This window comes from Triticum aestivum, chromosome 4A, assembly GCF_018294505.1.
Source record: "Triticum aestivum cultivar Chinese Spring chromosome 4A, IWGSC CS RefSeq v2.1, whole genome shotgun sequence".
NCBI classification, from domain to species: domain Eukaryota; kingdom Viridiplantae; phylum Streptophyta; class Magnoliopsida; order Poales; family Poaceae; genus Triticum; species Triticum aestivum.
In genome coordinates, this window is record NC_057803.1 from 625,242,851 (window position 1) to 625,264,449 (window position 21,599).

At 49.1% G+C, this 21,599-nt stretch overlaps 1 protein-coding gene across 1 annotated transcript; it reads right to left on the bottom strand.

Annotated features, from left to right (window-relative positions):
• Positions 1–4,872: 4,872 nt before the first annotated feature.
• Positions 4,873–6,108, bottom strand: LOC123082722 (uncharacterized). Its single transcript, XM_044504989.1, has 2 exons — positions 5,282–6,108; positions 4,873–5,168 (listed from the first exon to the last, which is right to left on the bottom strand). Exons 1-2 carry the CDS (start codon positions 5,993–5,995, stop codon positions 5,088–5,090), a joined length of 795 nt encoding a protein of 264 aa, XP_044360924.1. The 5' UTR covers positions 5,996–6,108; the 3' UTR covers positions 4,873–5,087.
• Positions 6,109–21,599: the final 15,491 nt, after the last annotated feature.

Genomic DNA, 21,599 nt, shown 5'->3' on the forward strand with positions numbered 1-21,599 from the left:
TAAAACATTCTGGGCGTGGGGCCCATCTGTCATAGGCCCCAGGGGCCTTAGTGGGTTCGAGCGCTAGTGGGCGCTGGGCGCCCGGTGCGGGCGTGGCGGTTTCGGGCAATGGGCGCCGTGCCGAGGTCACCGCAGCGAGGGCGAGGTCCAGCTGCGTCGGCGGCCTCGCTCGACAGCGGCAGGAGGCGGGGAGTAGGGGAGGCCCCGGACGGCGACGGCCCTGGCGGGCGCGGCCAGGCACCGCGAGATGGAGGCGGTGGTGGCCGGGCGGCGATAGGGGCTGCACGGGGAGTGCGGTCGGGAGTAGAGGCGAACACAACGCGTGCAGGACGGTGCGGGGGGGGGGGCGGTGAGCGCGCGTCGGACGCAGCCGGAGCGCGTCAACCGCGGGCGAGATCGGCGGGGACCGCGGCGACAAGCGCGAGCCCGCGAGGGAGAGGGAGGGAGCGAGGGGGGCTCACTGGGGCCGTAGGGGGAATGGCAGCGGGCTCGACGGAGGTCGGGGAGGTCCGACGAGGAGGGGGTCGAGGTGGCGTTCCGACGACGGCGGGGTCGAGGCAGGGGAGCTCCGGTGAGGTTGCCCCGACGAACGGCGACGGCGGGGAGGTCCTCCAAGCGGTGGCGATGCGGCGCCGGCGTCGAGCACGTCGGGCGGCGGGGAGGAGATGAGGAGGCGGGCGTCGATGGCAGGCGGCGGGGCGGCGCAGTTGGGGGCCGGCAAGCGTCGACGGCGTCCGGTGAGGAGGGGATGAGGACGAGCGACGGAGACAGAGACGGGGAGGCGGCACCGATGACGGCGGGGGCGTGGTGGGGCGGCTCCAGCGGGGGTTCTGGATGGCGGTGGCGTCGAGCGCCCCCGATCCGATCTAGATCGTGGAGGGGGCAGAGGGGGAGTGGAGCGAGTGGGGTGGGAGTGGGCAACCGGGGGATTAGGGTTTGGGGTACGAGGCCATATAGGCCAGGGCGAGTGGGCCGGCCGAGTGGGCCAGCGGGTCGGCCAACTGGGCCGTCTAGCCCAGTTGGCCAGGGGCCTCTACTCTTTTTATTTGTATTTTGTAGTTTGGTTTTCTATTTTTATTCTTTTCCTTTTTCTTTATTTTCTCTACTGTTTTAATTCAATTTAAAATTTTTATGCATTTTATAAAGCTGTGTCCTCTACACCATAATTATCTATGTAATATTTAGTACAAATTAAACATTTTTATTTTAATGTTTGAAAACTTTTATTGTTTTCCTTTAATTAAATTTTGAAGTTGTTTCGGTTTTGAATTATGTAGAGTTTATCAACAGTAACCGAGGTGACATGGCATCATTAGCGGGGGATCACTGTAGCTTAATTATCCGGGCATCACCATGGCAATTTTTAATCATTTTTGTATTGTTTGATTGGCACGGAAAAACATAAACAAATTTTTTAATCCATTTTTTTCTGCCCCCGTGATACGGATGCAAATTTCCATGAACTTTTCCTTTTTACTTAATATAAAAAACATCTTTTCTTTACCATGGCAAATTTTGCTTGTAGGCACGACTGACATTTTTTTGGTTTGAACCATTGGAATTTTTTAGTACTAGTTTGTTTGTCACTCTTATGTATTATGGCTAATTCATCTTTCCGTTTTCATAGGATGGTAAATCGGGGCTTTATTATCACAACAAAACTGCGTTTTTATTTGTTTATCATGCCATGAAAGTCTATGCATTTTTAGTCTATGTATCATGATATATAGAACATTTTTTCAACAAAGTTGCCATGGCTCATGGCAAATATAGCCTATGCATCATGGAACTTATAGTGTATGGATGATGATCTGCAGAACATTTTAGTTCATGTCATTTTCTGTAACATATTCTTTATGCCCTGACAATTTAATATGTTTTCGTAAACCCTGCCATTTTTGTAAAAAATAACATGATGGCAAGTCGTAAATGTAGTGGCAACTTTTCTGGAAATTCACATAGTTTTTCCCACTTTTAAAGTTGTTGGATGGCATCGTAGGCATTTTTTGTCACAAAGAAAAACCTGGGCTTTTTTTCTTTACTAAGCTTGTAGGGCCTAATATAGAAAAGGTCTGTAGGGCTGATAGGATGGACGTTCGGGTGGTGGCAGCGATGCGGGCGGGGAGAGCGATCGTCCCGAACGATTCATTCGGTCTAGCTGCCTTCCTGCCACACTTGTGGGCAGTCCAATGTTCGTCCACACAACATCGTGTGGGCTGCCTGCGGATATGCCACACAGAATCGTGTGGTCGGATGGGCGTTATGCCACACGTGTGCCAGTTATTCGAACCCTTATTTTTTGTAACACAGTACATGAAAAAATGCAGCAAACCCCACTTTAATGTCTAGGTTAGCAGCAAATACTATGCTACATTCTTTCACAGTAAACACCACGTCTTGTGTAATCGTTTTGCAAAAACCACTATTGAAAGATTTTGGCTGATCACGTTTATGACATATGGGCCCACTAGTCAGGCTGACGTGGCACCAATTTCTCACACCGTTCTGTTGACTTGTTTTGCTAGATGTGGGACCCGCTTGTCCGTGTAATAGTACCTTCCTTTTCTCTGGTTCTCCTCTCCTCCCTAATATATATGTGTGTATATATATATATATATATATATATATATATATATATATATATATATATATCGCTCGCTCGCTCGTCGGACCGCGCTCTGCCGCCCAACGTCATAGCACCGGAACACCGCGACCATCGCCGCCGTTAGCCCGCCCTCGCCTAGATCTGGCAAGAACCGAGCCGCTGCTACCTCTCACTTCCGCACTTCAGATCCGTGCGACAAAGGCGGCGACGACCTCTGCCTCGGTCGGGGGCGAGACGAGCTCCGCGCGGCAATGACTACGGCGGCCTCTACCACTGCCGGAGGTGGGACGGGAAGTGGGCCTTGCGCGCAACGTGTTGTGGGCACGGGCGGTGTCCACTGCTGGCCCTCGTGGTCTCGTCTGATCCATCAACCCCAGCATCACAAGGACGGCGACGACCGCGTGGGGATCGGCCTCAGCAAGGCCTTGCTCGAGGCCGCCGTTCGGGCCCTCGGCGCGGTAACGGCGGCGGCGACCTTGCCTCGGCCTGGGGGCGGGGCGGGGCTATGCGTTCACGCCCGCGCCTGTGCGTTGACCTAGGTGGTGAAGATAAGACGAAGTAGATTTGTCTTCTTTTTTCTTCCAATGTCAGGTGGACCCTGGCGGCGGCACACATGATGATGACATTACCTAATGTCGCTGTCACATATGAGGCATTAAGTGGTGCCACATAGCTTGACTAGCAGGCCCCATCTGTAATAAACGCGATCAACAAAGTCAAATCCGTCGATCAGTGGGTTTTTGCAAAACGATTACACAAGACGTTGTGTTTTCTGCAAAAGAAATTGAGTGTAGTGTCTTTTGCTAACCTAGTATTTAAAGTGGTGCTTTTCCGTAATTTACTCTTCAACCACACGTTGGTCGCGCACGTGACTTTATTCAAGACATACTTTTGGATGATGGAAAATCATATTCATAATTAATACAAATGGAAAATGGAAAAAAATGTTTATTCGGCATGTAAACATTATAAATGTTAATTAAACTCTCATCTTTTCGGATGATGTTCAATCATTTTCATAATTGGTAGTTGTTAATGAGTTGTCCAAGAAATTCATGCAATTGAAACTTATTGAAAAGCAGAAAGAAGAGACATGCCTACTTGAAACTTATAATATTTTTTTGCACATGGCTTTATTAAGAGAAATTGCATAGTGCATACGTGAAATAGTCCTGTTGCTCTATTCCGAAATGCATGTCACCCTAATAACACAGGATTTATAAGTTGGACCAACAAACAGACAAATTAAAAGTTGAGTCGTTTTTACAAGGAAAATAAATTATGAGTTTCACATGAAAATGTTTTTCAGCGGGTATTGCATTTTGAATAAACACTAAATAACTCCCGAAATAAACACTATTTGAACCATTTCTATGGGTATTACATTTTGATACAATCTTGTTTTGTCCTAGCCAAAAGCAGACGAACTCAATGCTTCAAAAATAAAAATGAAAAGCATCAAAACTTGTGTTCTAGATGGGTCGAATTAACTGTTGTTTTTCATAAAAAAAATACATGCACATACCTAACTTGAACACTGACAAACTATTATTGTTTAATATTTTTCCCAGTTGGAATTTCTTTTTTCTTGTGTTTTCAGCTTGAAGCTCATCTGTGACCAAGGCATTGTGATGTATGCTCACTGGCATATAAATCTCTTGCTAGTTTAGCTGTTGAAGTGCATTTATGAAACGAAACTGAGAAATTGAAGCAGCCACTGGACTGAACTGAGGTGCCAAGGCTTTGCAAATTCAGATGCTCAAAGCCCGCTCGGTATGAACATGAATCAAACCCGTTTGGCTCCGCAAGCAAAATCAGTGATGGAGCTGAGTATAAAAAGAGATCCATCAATGACGCCGAATTGTGCTCTTCCAAAAGGATCAAGCTTGGTCTGCTCCTCTTCCAGATTCAGTGCAAGTATGTACCTTGAGGATGAACCCAAAACTCTACAATTGAAACATACGGTTCTCGTCAAAAGAAAGAAAGGAAGGTCTGAAGAAGCATCCTCATCTAAATCTAGGGTTCTTAATTTGCTAAGAGAACTGCATCACAACCACTTGCCTGAAATGTCATGCCGTCATGGCATCACATTGATGAATCGCTGAGTTGAACCTAACACGGCACAAAGCTTAGCGTAACAGACATGCGCACAAGTCATAGACAACCTGACACATGGGTTCGGCACAAATGTGCCATAAAACATTACTGAAGCGACAAACGTGAGGCTATAAGCATCAACAGTTCAACACAAAGCCCTACTACAACCTGGCGTAAACGATAAATTAAGCTGGATTACATGCATTTTAACAATACAAGCTGATAGCCTCACGAGACATCAACCTATTTTAGTTAGGTGGATGGAGCTACTAGCCCTTGCAACATGTTCATACAAAAGGACCAACCGACTTAATTCACCCTACATGGATCGATGCATCGAGCTACTTTTCCATGTCGACATGGCGTGAGGCGCAGGACCGTGGCTTCAAGCCTTGCGGGCGGGGCTCAGAAAAACGTCGGTGAGGACGGTCTTGGACTGCAGCGACGCCTTCAGGATCTCCAGACCCTGCAAAAATTGCAGGAAATCCAATGTGACGATTGGTTGATGCACATGATTACAACAAAGAAATATGGAAGACATATATGCCAGAGAAAGCGATAGTGAGGATTCATTGTCACCTCGTCGTAGCCGAGCTGCACGGTCTTCTCCTGGAGCGCGCTGAGATCCTTGACGGCGAATGTGTTGAGCAGGGTGATGCTGGAGATGGAGGACATGGGCGTCACGGTGAGGTCGTCCATCACCGTGTAAGTCACGATGCCCTGCACGTACCCCTTCCCGCTGACGCCGGCCACCGCCTGCGCAGTCTGGCCTCCGGACACGCCCGACGGCACGAGCTTCGCCTCCGTGGTCATCTGCTTATCACATGACGGGCAGTAGGTGCCGTAACTGCCCGTCACGTAGGTCCGGCAGCTGTAGAATTTGCATGTACCGGAGTGGCCGCTACCATATCCGCTATTGTAACAGCCGCAGGACAAGCTGCACCCATAGAACGTCTTGGCCTGTGGCTGTGGAGGCGGCGGCCCCGGCAAGCCTAGGAGGGAGCTCTTGGTGCTGACCGCCGGCGAGAGGACGGAGGGGTGGAGCAGCGCGTCCTTGGCGGCGCCGGGCTGGACGTAGGTGGCGTCGAGCTTCTCGACGCTTCCGTAGAGGCTGCCGACGCTGCCGACCATGGAGTCCTTGCCGAGCAGCTTGACGGCGGTGCCGACCGGCAGGGAGAGGAGGGAGAAGAGGAAGTCCACCACGTCCTTGCTCGCCTCCGCGAACAGCACGCGCCGGGCCTTGGTGTCGATGAGGAGCTTCATGCTCAGCGCGGTGCTCCCGGTGGTCGCCATTCCGTAGCTCTTGCCTTGCGCCTCAGACTTGTATGGGGATGGTGAGGAGGACCGAATGTTAGAATTAAACACGGCAACTTGTGTCAGTGTCCGCTCCTGTGTACGTATACAAGTAAGAGTCCGTGTAGGTTTCTACCTGATCACCGAATAGGACTAGACTAGTTGTACCTAGTATATATAGTCATGTACCCCTGGCTTGTAATCATGTGGAATTGTGAGAGCAATACGAAGAAACAACATTGCTTTATCGTCAGCATTGCTTTATCGTCAACATTGCTTTATAGGGATCGTCAGCATTGCTTTATCGTCGTTCATCGGGTGTCGTCCTACGTCGGAAAGTACTCGGCGTCGGGTCTGGGCCAACATCGAAGAGAAATAGGCTTGAGTGCTTGGCAGCGAGTGTGCTGTGGAGTATTTAAAGAGGAAGAAGAGCAAGAGCTACATGAGAGAGACGGAGAGCAGCACATGGAAGAGAGGGAGAGAGAGAGAGAGAGAGCGCGCGCGCGCAGCGCACGAGGCATGGCCATGGACAGAGGAGCAAACGTGTGCTGAGAGCAAAACGATTTGTGTTGGGAGGTGGATCTGTGATCGTCACAAAACAATGAGCGAGTGACCGACGGGATTGATCCCTGCGCGCACGGCAGTCGAGTCGATAAGCACTGCGACCGTGATGAGTTGGAGTTGTTGACGATATCAACTTGCGGACCATCATCATGCCAGCCACCAGCACTGTCTGTGAGTCTGTCTATCGTCGACGAGCGGAAAGATATCAGGTGATATCATGTGTTAGGTAATACCATGATACGGGCTTTTGGGAGCCGTTGGATCTCAGATTCGACGGCTCCCCGGAGTTCTTGAGCATTTTGCAAAAAAAGTTATTCGGGAGTCTTAAAATTTCACGTAGGTACAATAGACTTCCGAGAGTCATCGGATCTGAGATCCAACGGCTCAGAAGCCCGTATCATGATATCACCTAAGTGTTGATAGCACCTGATATTTTCCCGTTGACGAGATGACTGATGAGAGGTCTCGAGCTATACACGTTGACAGAAAAAGGCGTCTCTCTGCTAGGGACGAAATGGGAGGCGACGAAACCCTAAGAGCATCTTCGGTCGCGCCCTAACAAGACCCCTCAGACGAGTTTTCGGCTGCCGGCGTCAAAAAATCGGCCCAGTCGCGTCCCAAGGGCCCAATTTCCGCCAGCTCGGGCCGAAATTGGCGCCGGCCGACCCAACTCGACCCTGGCATGCTGGGGGACGCTCGCGGGGCGCCGGGCGGATCGTTTTTGGCGTGAAAGAGCTGCGGGCCCTCCTTGCCAGCGACTCATCTCGCTTCTCGCCGCTTTGTCGTCATCATCGCCTCGTTTTCCACGGCGAATCAATGCCAAAGCAGCCGCGCGCTGGCGCGCCGGTCAGCCTCCACCATTGATGCCTCACGGGCGGCGCAGTGAAAACGAGGCGACGCGCGTCCCCTCGCAACGCGTAACGCGGCGGCCACGCGTACGCGCGGCGCCTCCGCCTACATAAGCCGACCCCCAGCACGCGATGGCACGCACAGAGTCTCCACTGCCGACGCCGCCTTTCTCCCTCTCCTCTCGCCGTCTTCAGCTCAAAGAATGGCCGAACGCTTCTCAGGCGACGGCGCGGCGGCGAACGGCTTCGGCCGCCGCCACCTTCACGAGCACGAAACTCGGCTCCTCTTCGAGGCCGAGTACCCGGTCCCGCCGGACATGCGGGTGCCCGGGGCCTGGAGAATCAGCGCCGGCGGGGTCCCGGTGCCGCCACCGCCCACCGGGGCGGCGCGGCGCGCTGAGATCGCGCGTATCCGCTCCTCCATGCCGCGAGCGGTGAGGGAGGGGCCACGCTACGTTCCCGACAGTCCGCTCTGGGAGCCATACTTCCGCCGCCGACACCGCCTTTCTCCCCCTCCTTCCTCTCCTCTCTCCGTCTCCAGCTCAAAGAATGGCCGAACGCTTCTCAGGCGATGGCGCGGCGGCGAACGGCTTCGGCCGCCGCCACCTTCACGAGCACGAAGCTCGGCTCCTCTTCGAGGCTGAGTACCCGGTCCCGCCGGACATGCGGGTGCCCGGGGCCTGGAGAATCAGCGCCGGCGGGGTCCCGGTGCCGCCACCGCCCACCGGGAAGGCGCGGCGCGCGAAGATCGGGCGTATCCGCTCCTCCCTGCCGCATGCGGCAAGGGAGGGGCCACGCTACGTCCCCGGCAGCCCGCTCTGGGAGCTATACTTCCGCCGTCGCCATGCTGAACAGTTCGAGGCCACCAACGGCGTCGTTCCCTCCGGCAGGCTCAACTTCGAGGGGCGGCGCCGATGGTGGGGCGTGCCCGGCCGCACGCTGGAGGCCATCCTCGAGTACATCGAGGGCGGCAACACGCCGAGGCTGGAGTACCCCTCCCCCCGTCCTTCTCTCGCCGCCGTCGGAGCTCGTGGACACCGAGGCACATGGACCCCAGGGCATCCTCCTCCTCGTCAGGTTGGTCGACCGGCTCTCCCTGCCTCCGCCCCATCAAGCCGGAGCCCAGGACACGCCTGTCAGCGCGCGCACCCGCGGCTCCGGCGTCCACATCGACGACTCCGCCCCCGCCTCTGGCCGCCTCGTCCTTGTCAGGCCGAAACCGGAGCCCGGCCTCCCCGTGGAGTACGAGGAGATAGCCCAGTGCGGCATCTCCGACGAGGACGCCATGCAGTGGGCGCGGGACGACTACCTCTGCGACGAGATGGTCCGGCAGCGCCGGGCCCTGGAGGAGATAGCCGCCTGCAAACGTGGGCGCGAGGACGAGCACGGCGTCGTGGTCCTCGACCGCGACGACGACGACGACGCCCCTGGACCGTCCAACCCGCCGCGCCAACCGGGGAAGGGTTGCAGCAGGGACGACGGCCGCGGCGGAGGCGACGACGACGGCGGCGGCGGCGGTGACAACACGCGGTTCTATCGCCTCCTCGGCATGTAGATCTACAAGGGTGGCGGTCGGCGAGGAGCGGCGAGGGAGACGGCGAGGAGCAACCTAGTAGCTTTTTTTTCTTTTTGTAAAATATTTAAATATGAACGAACTCGCCGAAATTTGGTTGAATTTACGCCGTGTTTGTGATGTAATTTATATTTTCAAAAAAACATGGGCGCCGTGACTGAGGGACATCACGCCCCAGCGCGTCGTTTATCGCCGGTGCGCCCCCAGGGGCGATTTTTAGCGCCTCCTAGGGGGCCAACGGCTGGAAATGCTCTAACCGTCGGCCGTCCTCTCACTCCTCTTTCATCCTCGTCGCCACTTGAGAAGGGCTCTGGCGAAGCCCTCGTGGTCGCCAAGAATGGTGGCGGCAAGGATTTGGGTGATCCGCCCTATGCTGAGGGCTTTGTCAAAGCCGTGATCTCATAGGATATCATCATGCCAACCATCAACGTTGTCTATCTATCGCCAACGAGATGATCTAATGAGGTCTCGAGTTGTATGCGCCGACCGAAATAAAACTATTGCCTCTGCCCCAGTGTCTCTCCGCTTGGGACGAGATGGGAAGCGACGAAACCCTAGCCATCAAACTTCATCGCACTCCCCTTTCCTCCTCGTAGCCATTTGAGGAGGGTTCTGGCGAAGCCCTCATGGTCGCCAAGAATGGTGGTGGCAAGGATTTGGGTGCTCCACCCTATGCCGAGGGCTTTGGCGAAACCCTCGTGATCTCACAGTATATCATCGTGCCAGCCACCAGCACTGTCTATCTGTCGCCGACAAGATGACTCTGATGAGGTCTTGAGCTGTACGCACCGACCGAAAAAAACATTCCCTCTACCTGTCGTCTCTCCGCTCAGGACGAGATGGGAAGTGACGAAACCCTGGCCACCAAACTTCGTCGCACTCCCCTTTCCTCCTCGTAGCCATTTGAGGAGGGTTCTGGCGAAGACCTCATGGTCGCCAAGAATGGTGGTGGCAAGGATTTGGGTGCTCCACCCTATGTCGAGGGCTTTGGCGGAACCCTCGTGATCTCACAGTATATCATCGTGCCAGCCACCAGCACTGTCTATCTGTCGCCGACAAGATGACTCTGATGAGGTCTTGAGCTGTACGCACCGACCGAAAGAAAAACATTCCCTCTACCTGGCGTCTCTCCGTTCGGGACGAGATGGGAGGCGACGAAACCCTAGCCGCCAGCCTTCCTCTAACTCCCTTTTCCTCCTTGTCACCGCTTGAGGAGGGCTCTGGCGAAGCCCTTGTGGTCACCAAGAATTGCAGTGGTAAGGATTTGGGTGCTCCGCCCTATGTTGAGGGCTTTGGCAAAGCCCTCGTCATCTTACAGTATATCATCATGCCAGCCACCAACACTGCCTATCTATCGCCGACGAGATGAATCTAATGAGGTCTCGACGCTGTCTGAAAAAAACATTCCCTCTACCCGGCGTCTCTCCACTTGGGACAAGATGGGAGGCGACGAAACCCTAGACACCGGCCTTCCTCTAACTCCCCTTTCCTCCTCGTCGCCGCTTGAGGAGGGCTCTGGCGCGGCCCTCGTGGTTGCCTAGAATGGCGGTGACAAGGATTTGGGTGCTCCGCCCTATGCTGAGGGCTTTGGCGAAGCCCTCATGATCTTACATTATATCATCATGCCAGCCATCAGCACTGCCTATCTATCGCCGCCGAGATGAATCTGATGAGGTCTCAACGCCGGCCAAAAAAAACTATTCCCTCTACCCGGCGTCTCTCCCCTCGGGACGAGGTGTGGCGTGCGTCACCACCTTCTTGAAGGTGCCTTCTTGGACTAGTTGGGAGTATGCAGCGGTCTTGCGAGGTGTCTGTTGGATTTGCAACATAATCGGCGAGGGAGGTGGAGCGAGACATGGTACCCACTACAACAAAGTACCGCCAATTGCACCATATCTCCCTCCCTCCCTCTTCTCTCAGTCTGTCTGATCCACGGTTTAGAACCCATAATTTGAATCCAATGAACACGTTTGAATGGCCTCCACTAAACTAGGATACACCCCGACGTGTTCGCATGCCATTTTTTGACACCCATAAGTGGATCTGTCTTGTCAGAATCAGGAGCGAGTGAGGACTGAGGAGTGAGTAGCCCGCAGTAAATACTAGGCCTGCGATCTGCCGCTGTGTAATGATGTCTAGCTTGCGTGCGGTAGTTTGCAATTGCAACAGAGGCTTGTGTCACAACTGCGTCCGATTAGGCATGTCTGCTCCCAGTCTCCACTCCTCTACCACGAATGCGAAGAGACATGCATCTCCTATCCAGCAGTCCAAGCTAGTCTCTCAAGGCTTGTACGATCTAGAACAGTCGATGCAGCTTAAAACGGTGCGCGCTGGTTTGTTCAAAACCGGTCCCAAGGACGTGCCGCGGCCCAACGCTGCTGAGACTTCAGAGTCACGTGTTTCATGGCGACAGGCCACGCCACGCTTTGCACTGTGGATTGTACAGCGGGGCTATAGCCGCGCCAGCCACTGACAGCAGGCTGACCCGATCGACGGGACAAGTCGCATCGGCACCATTTGTACTAAATGACCCTTTTTCGATTCTTAATTTTCTCATTTTGATATAAAAAGAAAATCTTATTTCAGAATCTGACCTTCTTAAAACGGTAGATCATTTGCTGTTTGTATAATACACGTGGCGTGACGTCAAATGATTTGAATCCATCCGGAAGAGAACCCTCATCCCACGTATACGGTGGGTATTCACTATCTGATATTGCGACCGTCGGTGATGGTCGCTTCTTATCCTTTCCTAGTGCATTACAAATATCTAGCATAAAGAAGAGAAAGAGAAGCGACCTCAGTCATCATAGCAATTATCCTTCGGTAAACACGAAGGGAAATTAAACAATGTATGAGTTGAAGAGTTACTCTCATTAGAAGGTGGGCACGGGTGATCAATCTGCTCTTCCTCCTTTTGTTCTTCGCTCTCTTCCTCATCTTTTTCATCATATGAGCTCAAAGTTTCATCAATTTATTCTTCCATAGACTCCTGCAAAATATTAGTCTCTTCTTGGATAGCGGAGACTTTCTCAATAAGTGCATTAATATACAAGTTATATTCATAATTCTCATAGCAATATTCGAGGATAGTTAAATTTTCAGATCTATAAACAGCATCATCAAAATCTCTAAACTCTTTACACATAGATTCAATTTCATAAGCACCCATTAAAGCAACAAATTCTTCTATTTGTTCCACATCATAGTAATCATATATACCATTAGCATAAGAAGCTAAGGTTTTATTATCATTAAATTTGCATGAAAAGGGAAGGTGTGGAGCCTTCATTCTAGAGCAACAAGTATAATCATAACTCACGCATAATTGCCAAGCATAATACTTCAATATATGAATTTGATCCCATAATAGTTTCCTTTTTTGTGTCAAGCGATAATCCCTAAAGTATTCACGTTGATCCAACATTACTCCCATTACATAATTGAATGGGGTTTTCTCAGGATTATTAAAGTAGTACATAATATTTTTCACATAACCAGCATCGAGGGTTTTAGGAGGTTCCCCATCTCCATGAGTAGCAAGTACACCTAATTTTTTTGGTATTTCGTATTCCATATCCATAATTAAAGATAGAGAATAACTAAGAACAGCAAATAAAAATTACTTAGTGATAAAGCAAACAAGCACACATGAGATAATTCACCCCACGCTATTGCTTCCCGGCAACGGCGCCAGAAAAATGTCTTGATAACCCACAAGTATAGGGGATCGCAACAGTTTTCGATAAGTAAGAGTGTCGAACCAAACGAGGAGCTAAAGGCAGAACAAATAATCCCTCAAGTTCTATCAACCACCGATACAACCCTACGTACACTTGACGTTCGCTTTACCTAGAACAAGTATGAAACTATAAGTACTTTGTAGGTGTTGTTGGATAGGTATGCAAGATAATAAAGAGCAAGTAAATAAAAAGTAGGGGATGTTTAGATAAAGACACAACTAAGTTAGGTTTAGTAGAAAGTTTGTTGTTACGAGAAAGTTATTTGTCCCTAGGCAATCGATAACTAGACCGGTAATCATTATTACAATTTTATTTGAGGGAGAGACATAAGCTAACATACTTTCTCTACTTGGATCATATGCACTTATGATTGGAACTCTAGCATTAAAACATCAAGTCCCCTTTATCTCATACGCAAACAACCTACTTACTCGGGTTTGTGCTTCTGTCACTCACGCCACCCACCATAAGCAAATCATGAACATATTGCAAACCCTACAACGGTAATCCCTCACGCTTGCGCGACACGGAGAGCACCATAGGACAACACCAATAATAAAATATGCAACTGAAACCAATCTTGATCATCAAATAGCCATTAGGATAAAACGGATCTACTCAAACATCATAGGATAGCCATACATCATAGGGAAATAATATATAGCGTTGAGCACCATGTTTAAGTAGAGATTACAGTGGGTAAGAGAGAGGTTACACCGCTGCATAGAGGGGGGAAGAGTTGGTGGTGAAGGCGGTGAAGTTGTTGGTGAAGATGGTGGTGATGATGATGGCCCCCGATGGCACTCCGGCGCCACCGGAAGCAAGGGGGAGAGGGGCCCCCCTTCTTCTTCTTCTTTCTTGACCTCCTCCCTAGATGGGAGAAGGGTTTCCCCTCTGGTCCTTGGCCTCCATGGTGTAGGAGGGGCGAGAGCCCCTCTGAGATTGGATCTGTCTCTCCGTCTCTCTCTGTTTCTGCGTTCTCCCCTGGCTCTGTTTCACCGTTTCGTGTATATATAGAGATCCGTAACTCCGATTGGCCTGAAACCTTCGCCGTGATTTTTTTCTCAAAAAATTAGCTTTCTTGCGGCAAAAGAAGAGCGTCAACCGCCTTACGGGTGGCTCACGAGGGTAGGGGGCGCGCCCAGGGGGGCAGGCGCGCCCCCCTGCCTCGTGACACCCTCGGGCACCGTCTCGCGTGGATTTTTCTTCCGGAATTTTCCAAATATTCCAAAAAGTATCTCCGTCCGTTTTTATCCCGTTTGGACTCAGTTTGATATGGATATTCTGCGAAACCAAAAACATGCAACGGACAGGAACTGGCACTGGGCACTGGATCAATATGTTAGTCCCAAAAATAGTATAAAAAGTTGTCAAAAGTATATGAAAGTTGTAGAATATTGGCATGGAACAATAAAAAATTATAGATACAACGGAGACGTATCACCTTACAAATTACAATATCAGCCAGAAGAAAGCTAGGTGAGAAATCCATAGTGCATTTCTATAGATGATCGAAAATAAGGACGTATTATCTCCATCTCGAATTAGTTGTTTTAGATATGTATAGATACGGATCTATAATTCTGGACGGTGTAAAAACAGATTTATAGTCACTTGGACCCAAAAACGACACTCTGTAGATGATATATTTGAAAATCTTGATGCAAAAGTTTAGGGCAGCCCCATATTTTGGCCTAAAGTGTTGTATATTTGTAGCAACCATGCACAGCCCAACCGACAAGGGGAAACTTTCTGGGGCGCGTCTACTGGGCGACCGGCTGCCCAGTAGAGTGATCCAGCGGCCAGTCAAATAAGGTAAGTATTTGTCCCTTTCATTGTCAGAAAAAGAAAACAAAGAAAACAGCCACCCGTCCTACCGTTTGGGCAGCCGTTGCATGCATGCGTCTAGTGTTTGCATGCCGATGCATTAATGTTTGGGTGTGTCTAGGGCACATCTAAATGTGCTCTAGTTATTGCACATCTAAGTGAGTGAATCAAGCATAAAGAGAAAAGAAAAAAGAAAAAAGGAAATATCCACACGAATCTCGACGTAAGATCAATGACATAGTACTTAGATGTGCAATACTTATGGCACATCTAGATGTGCTTTAGCAAAACTGTTAATGTTTCTCATGTTCGTCTCTTGTGCATTAATTTTTGGTTTTCAAAATTATAAAAGACATATCTTCTAAGCCGCGTGTCGAAATTCAGATCCGTTTTCACCGTTGAAACCCTCGCGACGTGCTCTTCAAAAGTAGATCCCGCATGGGAATGTTTCGACGAACTATTCTTCCTGCCAACTAAACATCAATATGTGTGCAACTAGACTACATGCTGCGTCAACTAAGCATATGTGTGTGTCAATAGTCCTTCTGTCAACTAAAGATCAATATGTGTACAACTAGACTATATTTCCGCGCCAACTGAGCATATGTGTGTGCCAATAGTCTTGCCAACTAAATATCAATGTGTGTGCAACTAGACTACATTGCCGCGCCAACTGAGCATATATGTGTGTAACTAGTCATGTCAACTAAATATCAATGTGTGTGCAATTAGACTACATTGCCGCGTCAATTGCGCATATGTGTGTACAACTAGTGTCCTGCCAACTAAACATCAATATGTGTGCAACTAGACTAAATTACAAGTCAACTGAGCATATGCATGTGGAACTAGTCCTTCTAGCAACTAAACATCAATGTGTGTGACCCTAGACTACATTATAAGCCAACTAAAATTAATGTGTGTACAAACTAGACTAAATTACAAGTCAACTGATTTTAAAAAAACATATAGTACTAAAGTTGCACAATGCAGTACTTTAGTTGCACCATATAGCACCAAAATTGGCATCAAAAAAATTTCGTCGAAACATATCCATGCGGGATCTAGTTTTAAAGATCTCGTCGCGATGAATCCAACGGTGAAAACGGAACTGTATTCCGACATGTAGTTTAAAAGATATGGCTTTAAAAAATTTGAAATTCCGAAATAAAAGTACGTGGATCTGTTTTCTCTAACTGATGAGACTAGTGTGAACACATTTAATGCCATCACCCACATGCGTTACGAGACAAAAAGATACACATATATGTGTGTGACAGACGCGGCCGCTCGGAAACACCAAAAAGCGCACGGCCAATTTTTAGATTTTGGGAACTTTCTGCCCCCGCAGCCGCTGCCTTTGCGCACCAGCGTTGCTGCCTATTCCGTCCACCACCGCGCCATCGAGATCCTGCTTCAGCCTCTCTCGCCGCAACTCCCACGGTCCGTCTGCAACACGGTCGTCACTCCCACCCAATGTTTTAAATAGCGGGCTATGCCAAATAGCGGCGTACCTCAAAATGAGCTATAGCTGGCTATAGCAGGCTATAGCGGGCTGTTTATACATGAGACCATTTAGCGTCACCCTGCTGCAAAGGCTATAGCAAGGCTATAGCGGGGCTATAGCCGGCTATTTAAAACTATGCTCCCACCGCCGTCCAATTCGGTCACCATGCCCCATTCGTCTTCCCACATTGATAACCGAGCCGATGATGCCCCCGCGCTGCCGACCCGCGAACAGCACAAGCTTCCGCCATGCCGCCGGCCCGCAAGCAGCACAAGCTTTCGCCACGCCGCCAGCCCGTGAGCATTGAGCAGCACATGCTTCAGTACTCCGGCCGCTACGCCATCGAAATCTCATGTGGCGTGCGACGGACGTGGCTCGGCACCTAAGCCGCGTTGGAGCTCGCCGCACGTGTGTACAACCACATGGCTTGGAGTTTCCGCCAGTTGAGGTCCGAGCTCAACTTCCTGATGTTTTCGAGCATCAAGGAGGAGGAGTTCATCGCTCCCAATGTGCGGTTTATGTCCCGCAAAGAGAAGAAAAACCTCTTAGTCGTGGAGCAGTGCACCACTCATGAGAGTGATGTGGCGGCTGTGGCGAGGTTCGCCAAGGCCAATCCATGCCTTGTGGCGGCGGAGCGGGAATTCTACCGCGGGGGGGGGGGGGGGGGGGGGGGGGAGCGCAAGAATGAGAGAGAGATCAAGAAGGAGGACGAGGGAGACCCCTCGAGCTTGAGAGTAGTGATGATGATTAACGAGTACTTTGTCTATCTTATGGCCAGTTCTTTTGGGTGGCTTAAAAATAAGTTGCTTCTGCCCAGCTTAAAAATTAAGCCGCTCCTCAAATTTGTTGAGACTTCTAAATTAGTTATACCATAACTAGTTTAGAAGCCCCAATGAATAAGAAAGACGGTTTATGGGATAAAATGGGGAGGAGGCTGCTTATTTTTTAGCTGCCAAAAGAACTCGCCCTTAGTATTGTTATTTTTCGTGTTTAAAGTTTGAATTCATGGTTAAGTTTGAACATTTCATAGTGTTTAAAAAATGATCATGTTTGAAAGTTTTAGGGCACCAGTTTTATATCATCTACTATGGCATAAAAATTTCTGGTGCCATAAAACCTTCTATCTCATGTCCTAATACTTTTTTGTGTACCCTATTTCTGTAAGCTGATATACAACACAAAGATGCAAAACACATTGCATTCTCTTTAGACTTGATAGACAACAGCCATACAAATCCAGGTTACTTTTTTGTGCATTGAACTACATAATCAAAAGGAAATATTTTCTCCTTAAATCAGCTTGCATTAACCCCAAGCAATTGAACCAAAGCTTTCATTCGTTACCCGGGAAGAATATTTCGATCGCCGAATTCAAACAAAACTTTGATCCAAAAACACTATTCATGACAGAAATCTCACTTCTGATACAAATCTTGGGTACCATATCATGTTTGAGATCCAGAGCAGGAGTCTAGTGATTGAAATTTCAACACACAATAACAAAACTCAATGCATTCCCTTCGACTATACAGACTTGGCAAAACCAAAATCACAGAAATTAAGATCGTACATCTTTTTTTACATTTCTTATGTGCATGCAACTAAAGAATCAAAACAACAAGAAAATTCCTCCTGATTAGGAGGAAGAGGATGCCTCCTGAAGTCCTGATTATGCCAACTATTGTTAAAAAATCATTTATCTTTACTTGGCGATACTAGCTGCTCGATCTGGTCTCCAGTGAGAGTTCCATGAAAAAGGAGGGCATCGGCTAGCACATGAAGCTCCTTACTGTGCGCCGTCACAATCTTTTTCGCATTCTTGTAAGCTTTACCCAGTAATTCTTTCACCTCCTCATCGGCCAAGGCTATCGTATGCCCGCTCCAGGTCGCCGTCTTCATCCCACGGTCACTGCTGTAGGACACAGGCCAATGCGCTGGCACATTCCATACTTAGTGACCATGTCTGTCGCCAACTGAGTCGCCTCGGTTAGATCAGACTGGGCGCTGGAGGTCACCCCGCTCTCTCCAAATATAAGCTCCTCAGCCACCCTGCCTCCCATGAGGATGTCCAATTTCGCCAGCATCTTCTTCCTTGAGAGTTTATATGCGTCTTCTTCCTCTGGCAGCTGGGTCACCATGCCGAGTGCGTTCCCCCTCGGGACAATGGTAGCCTTGTAGATAGGGCGATCATCATCCGTGTCTGTGTGGATAGCAACAAGGGCCCGCCCTCCCACGTGGTACGCACTCATCTTCCTGCAGCTATCAGGTATCACTGCCGCTTTACGCTCGCTGCCCATCATGATCTTCTCCTTGGCGTATTCAACATGATCCATCGTAACAGCTTCTGCCCCATCCTTGGCAGCCTTCAGAGCAGCAAAATTCACCAAGTTTGTAAGGTCTGCGCCTGAAAATCCCGGTGTCCCCCTCGCAAGGATCATCAGATCCATACCCTTGGCTTCGACCTAAAAAAAGGAATCATAAAGAAAGGATTGTAAGGTCTGCAACTGAAAGTCTCAGTGTCCCCCTCGGAACAATCATAGAGGAAGCACCTGAAAAAGGAACCAAAGTCTTGCATTGAACATTACAACGACGCCTTATATTTCTGGAGAGAGTATGTACCTTTGACATACAAGCCTCGAGGATCTGCTGCCGGCCTAGGACATCTGGATTAGGAACCTGGACATGACGATCAAAACGCCCAGGTCTAGTAACGACTTTATCTAGTGACTCTAGGAAGATGGTCGCTGCAAGAATGATGATGTCGGCAGAAGCCCGCATCGCCGCCCAGACTGCGTCCTACTCCGCCAACCTCGCGGCCAGGGGCGGTGGTCGCGGCGGTGGCAACTACAACAGCCGCTCCGGTGGCGGCAACTGTGGCGGTGGTGGTGGTGGCGCCCGCGGCTTCAACAACAACAACAACGCGGGCGGCTACAACCCGGGCGGCGGCGGTGCGCCGTAGCAAGGAGGTGGTGACCGCGGTGACCGCGAGAAGTGTCAGATCTGCAAACTGGAAGGACATGGAGCGTGGCGCTGCAAGAAACGCTTCGACTGCGGCTTCAACAACAATGTTTGCAACCCTGCGGGCAGAGGAGGTGGAGGTGGAAACCGCTTCGCCAATTCTATTCACTCCTATGGGGTGGACACGAACTGGTACCTTGACACCGGTGCAACTGACCATGTGACCAGAGAGTTGGAGAAACTCGCCGTTCGCGACCGCTACGCCGGCACCACTACCGAAATCAGGGGCTATGCCTACGGCCCAAGGCCGTCGGCATATGCCACAATGCCGTCAGCATAGGCCTATGCCTACGGCTGCCGTCGGCATACCCCCGTCGGCGTAGAATACGCCAGCGTTATTCTGTCAGGCCGTCGGCATACTAAAGCCGGCCGCATAGCTGTCTATGCCGACGGCTTCCGTACAGCCGTCGGCATACTTTCACCGTCGGCAAAAAAAGGACAAGACGGTAGCTGACGGCGCCGTCGCTAAGTAAAACCAACCAGGAGCTGCCATGTGGCAAAACTATGCCTACGGCTTTGCCGTCGGTATAGATTTGCCACGTGGTAGCTCATGGTTGCTCCTGGCTGAGTACTATGCCTACAGCAAAGCCGTAGGCATAGATGATCTATGCCGACGGCTTTGCCGTAGGCATAGTCCTCGGCCAGGAGCTACCACATGGCATTTATGCCGACGGCTTTGCTGTAGGCATAGGTGCAACCATATATTCATGAATAAATAAGACAAGTGATATTGCAAAAACTGAATAAAAGAAACTATATTCATAATAACTGAAGCATTGCAATTATTTGGCCTGAATAATAAACAATAGACTTTATTAATATGAATGTCAACTACAAGCATTCAGGAATTACACTTAGAGGAAAAGGAAATAAAAGAAGAAAGGAAAAGTCCTAAACTAAACCTATACTAAACTATCTACTTCATCTTCTGCTTCTTTCTTCTAGTTCATCAACCTGCAAAACAAGAAACAACAAATAGGAAAAACTTGATTAAGGTTAAAATGTAGCATTCCCCTTAGGGAAATGCCTTTGCTGTAGGAGCTAGCACATAGGAGTTTGGAAACATTAGTCAAACCCCAATCAGATTAAGTTGATAAAAGAAACATTAGAAGAGATCCAACACTGCATAAATGGAGGCAATGAAATAGTAACCAGCAAGGCCAAAAGGAACAGGTTCAATTGGCAGTAAGGAATAACCCAATAGAGAAGTAAAGCCAGCAAAGTATAGATCAAAGCTAGACCCAAAGATCAACTCAAATTAGCACTAACTCCATGATTAGGGGATCCCTCGATTAAGCTTGGGTTAGTTTTCAGATGAAATCCAACTAACCCACTACTAACCAACTAACCCAGAGGTAGGGTTTGAAGTAGGGATTGTCCTCAGGCAACCTAGTAGTGCTAGGACTATTGCATCATTGGATCAAGTAGTGCAACATCTGTTGTTAAGTAACGGTGAGAGCCTCAGGACACCATCATTGGCATGGCAAGATTAAGGAGCACCTGTTCTTATCAGTGAGAGTGTGAGAGAGAGAAAGAAAGTGAAGACACCAGTGTAGCATCTGTTCAAATCAGATTTAAGAGAGAGGGAATTGGCAAGGAAAGATACATTCCATAACCTGCAAGAATAAATAGGCCATTGATAGCACATTTACTAAACATCTGTCGTAAGAAGAAGTGCAGAAAACATACACCCACTTACCCATGGGTACTATTCTGTATATAGGTACACAAGCACAACACATGGACCTGGTATAGATAGGAGTATAAGCATGCATCTAAATCATCTGAAACATCTGAAATAGCTAAAGCAAAGAAAGAGTTAACACTACATGCAACCATGAGGACTATATCCTGTACAATATACAAGTAAACCACTAGTAGATGATGTACTAAACCATACAAGAAATACCAATACATGGTATTTAGATAAAGACTAGTATATATCAAACACACATACCAGCTTGAAAGAGAAACTATAATTTTATACTACTACAGGAGCAAATCATGAACTACACAGAGTAATTGCAGTAAAGAGATGAATCAGTATATGTTGATCAATAAGAACATTACAGCTATATAAAAATGAAGGACTATATCCTTTATACGATAACAAAGAAACAGTAGCACTTGTACATATGAATAAATAGAACCAGCAGCCAACTAATAAAGAAACTAGCATGTGCTATATGACAGGAACAATAACATCTATAAGACCAAGATAGCTGCAGTGATAGACCAACAGTAGCATAGAATTTCTTGTAATCAGTCCATAGACATGAACTAGAACTAGAATATGAACATGTAAAGCAGCAGGAGCATAAGTAGACCAAAGTCCACATTGCCAAATCCATAAAGATAGCACAGTAATCAATTGAGCTAATAATAGGTGAGCCAACGTTCACCAAGCACTAACAGGACACGCGGAGCAGCATCAAATCGACCATGACATGCCCGAAGAGAGTAGTACGACCAGGGGAGCAGAGGGATTGAGGAGCTTACCATAAGCAACGCCACCACCATGGTT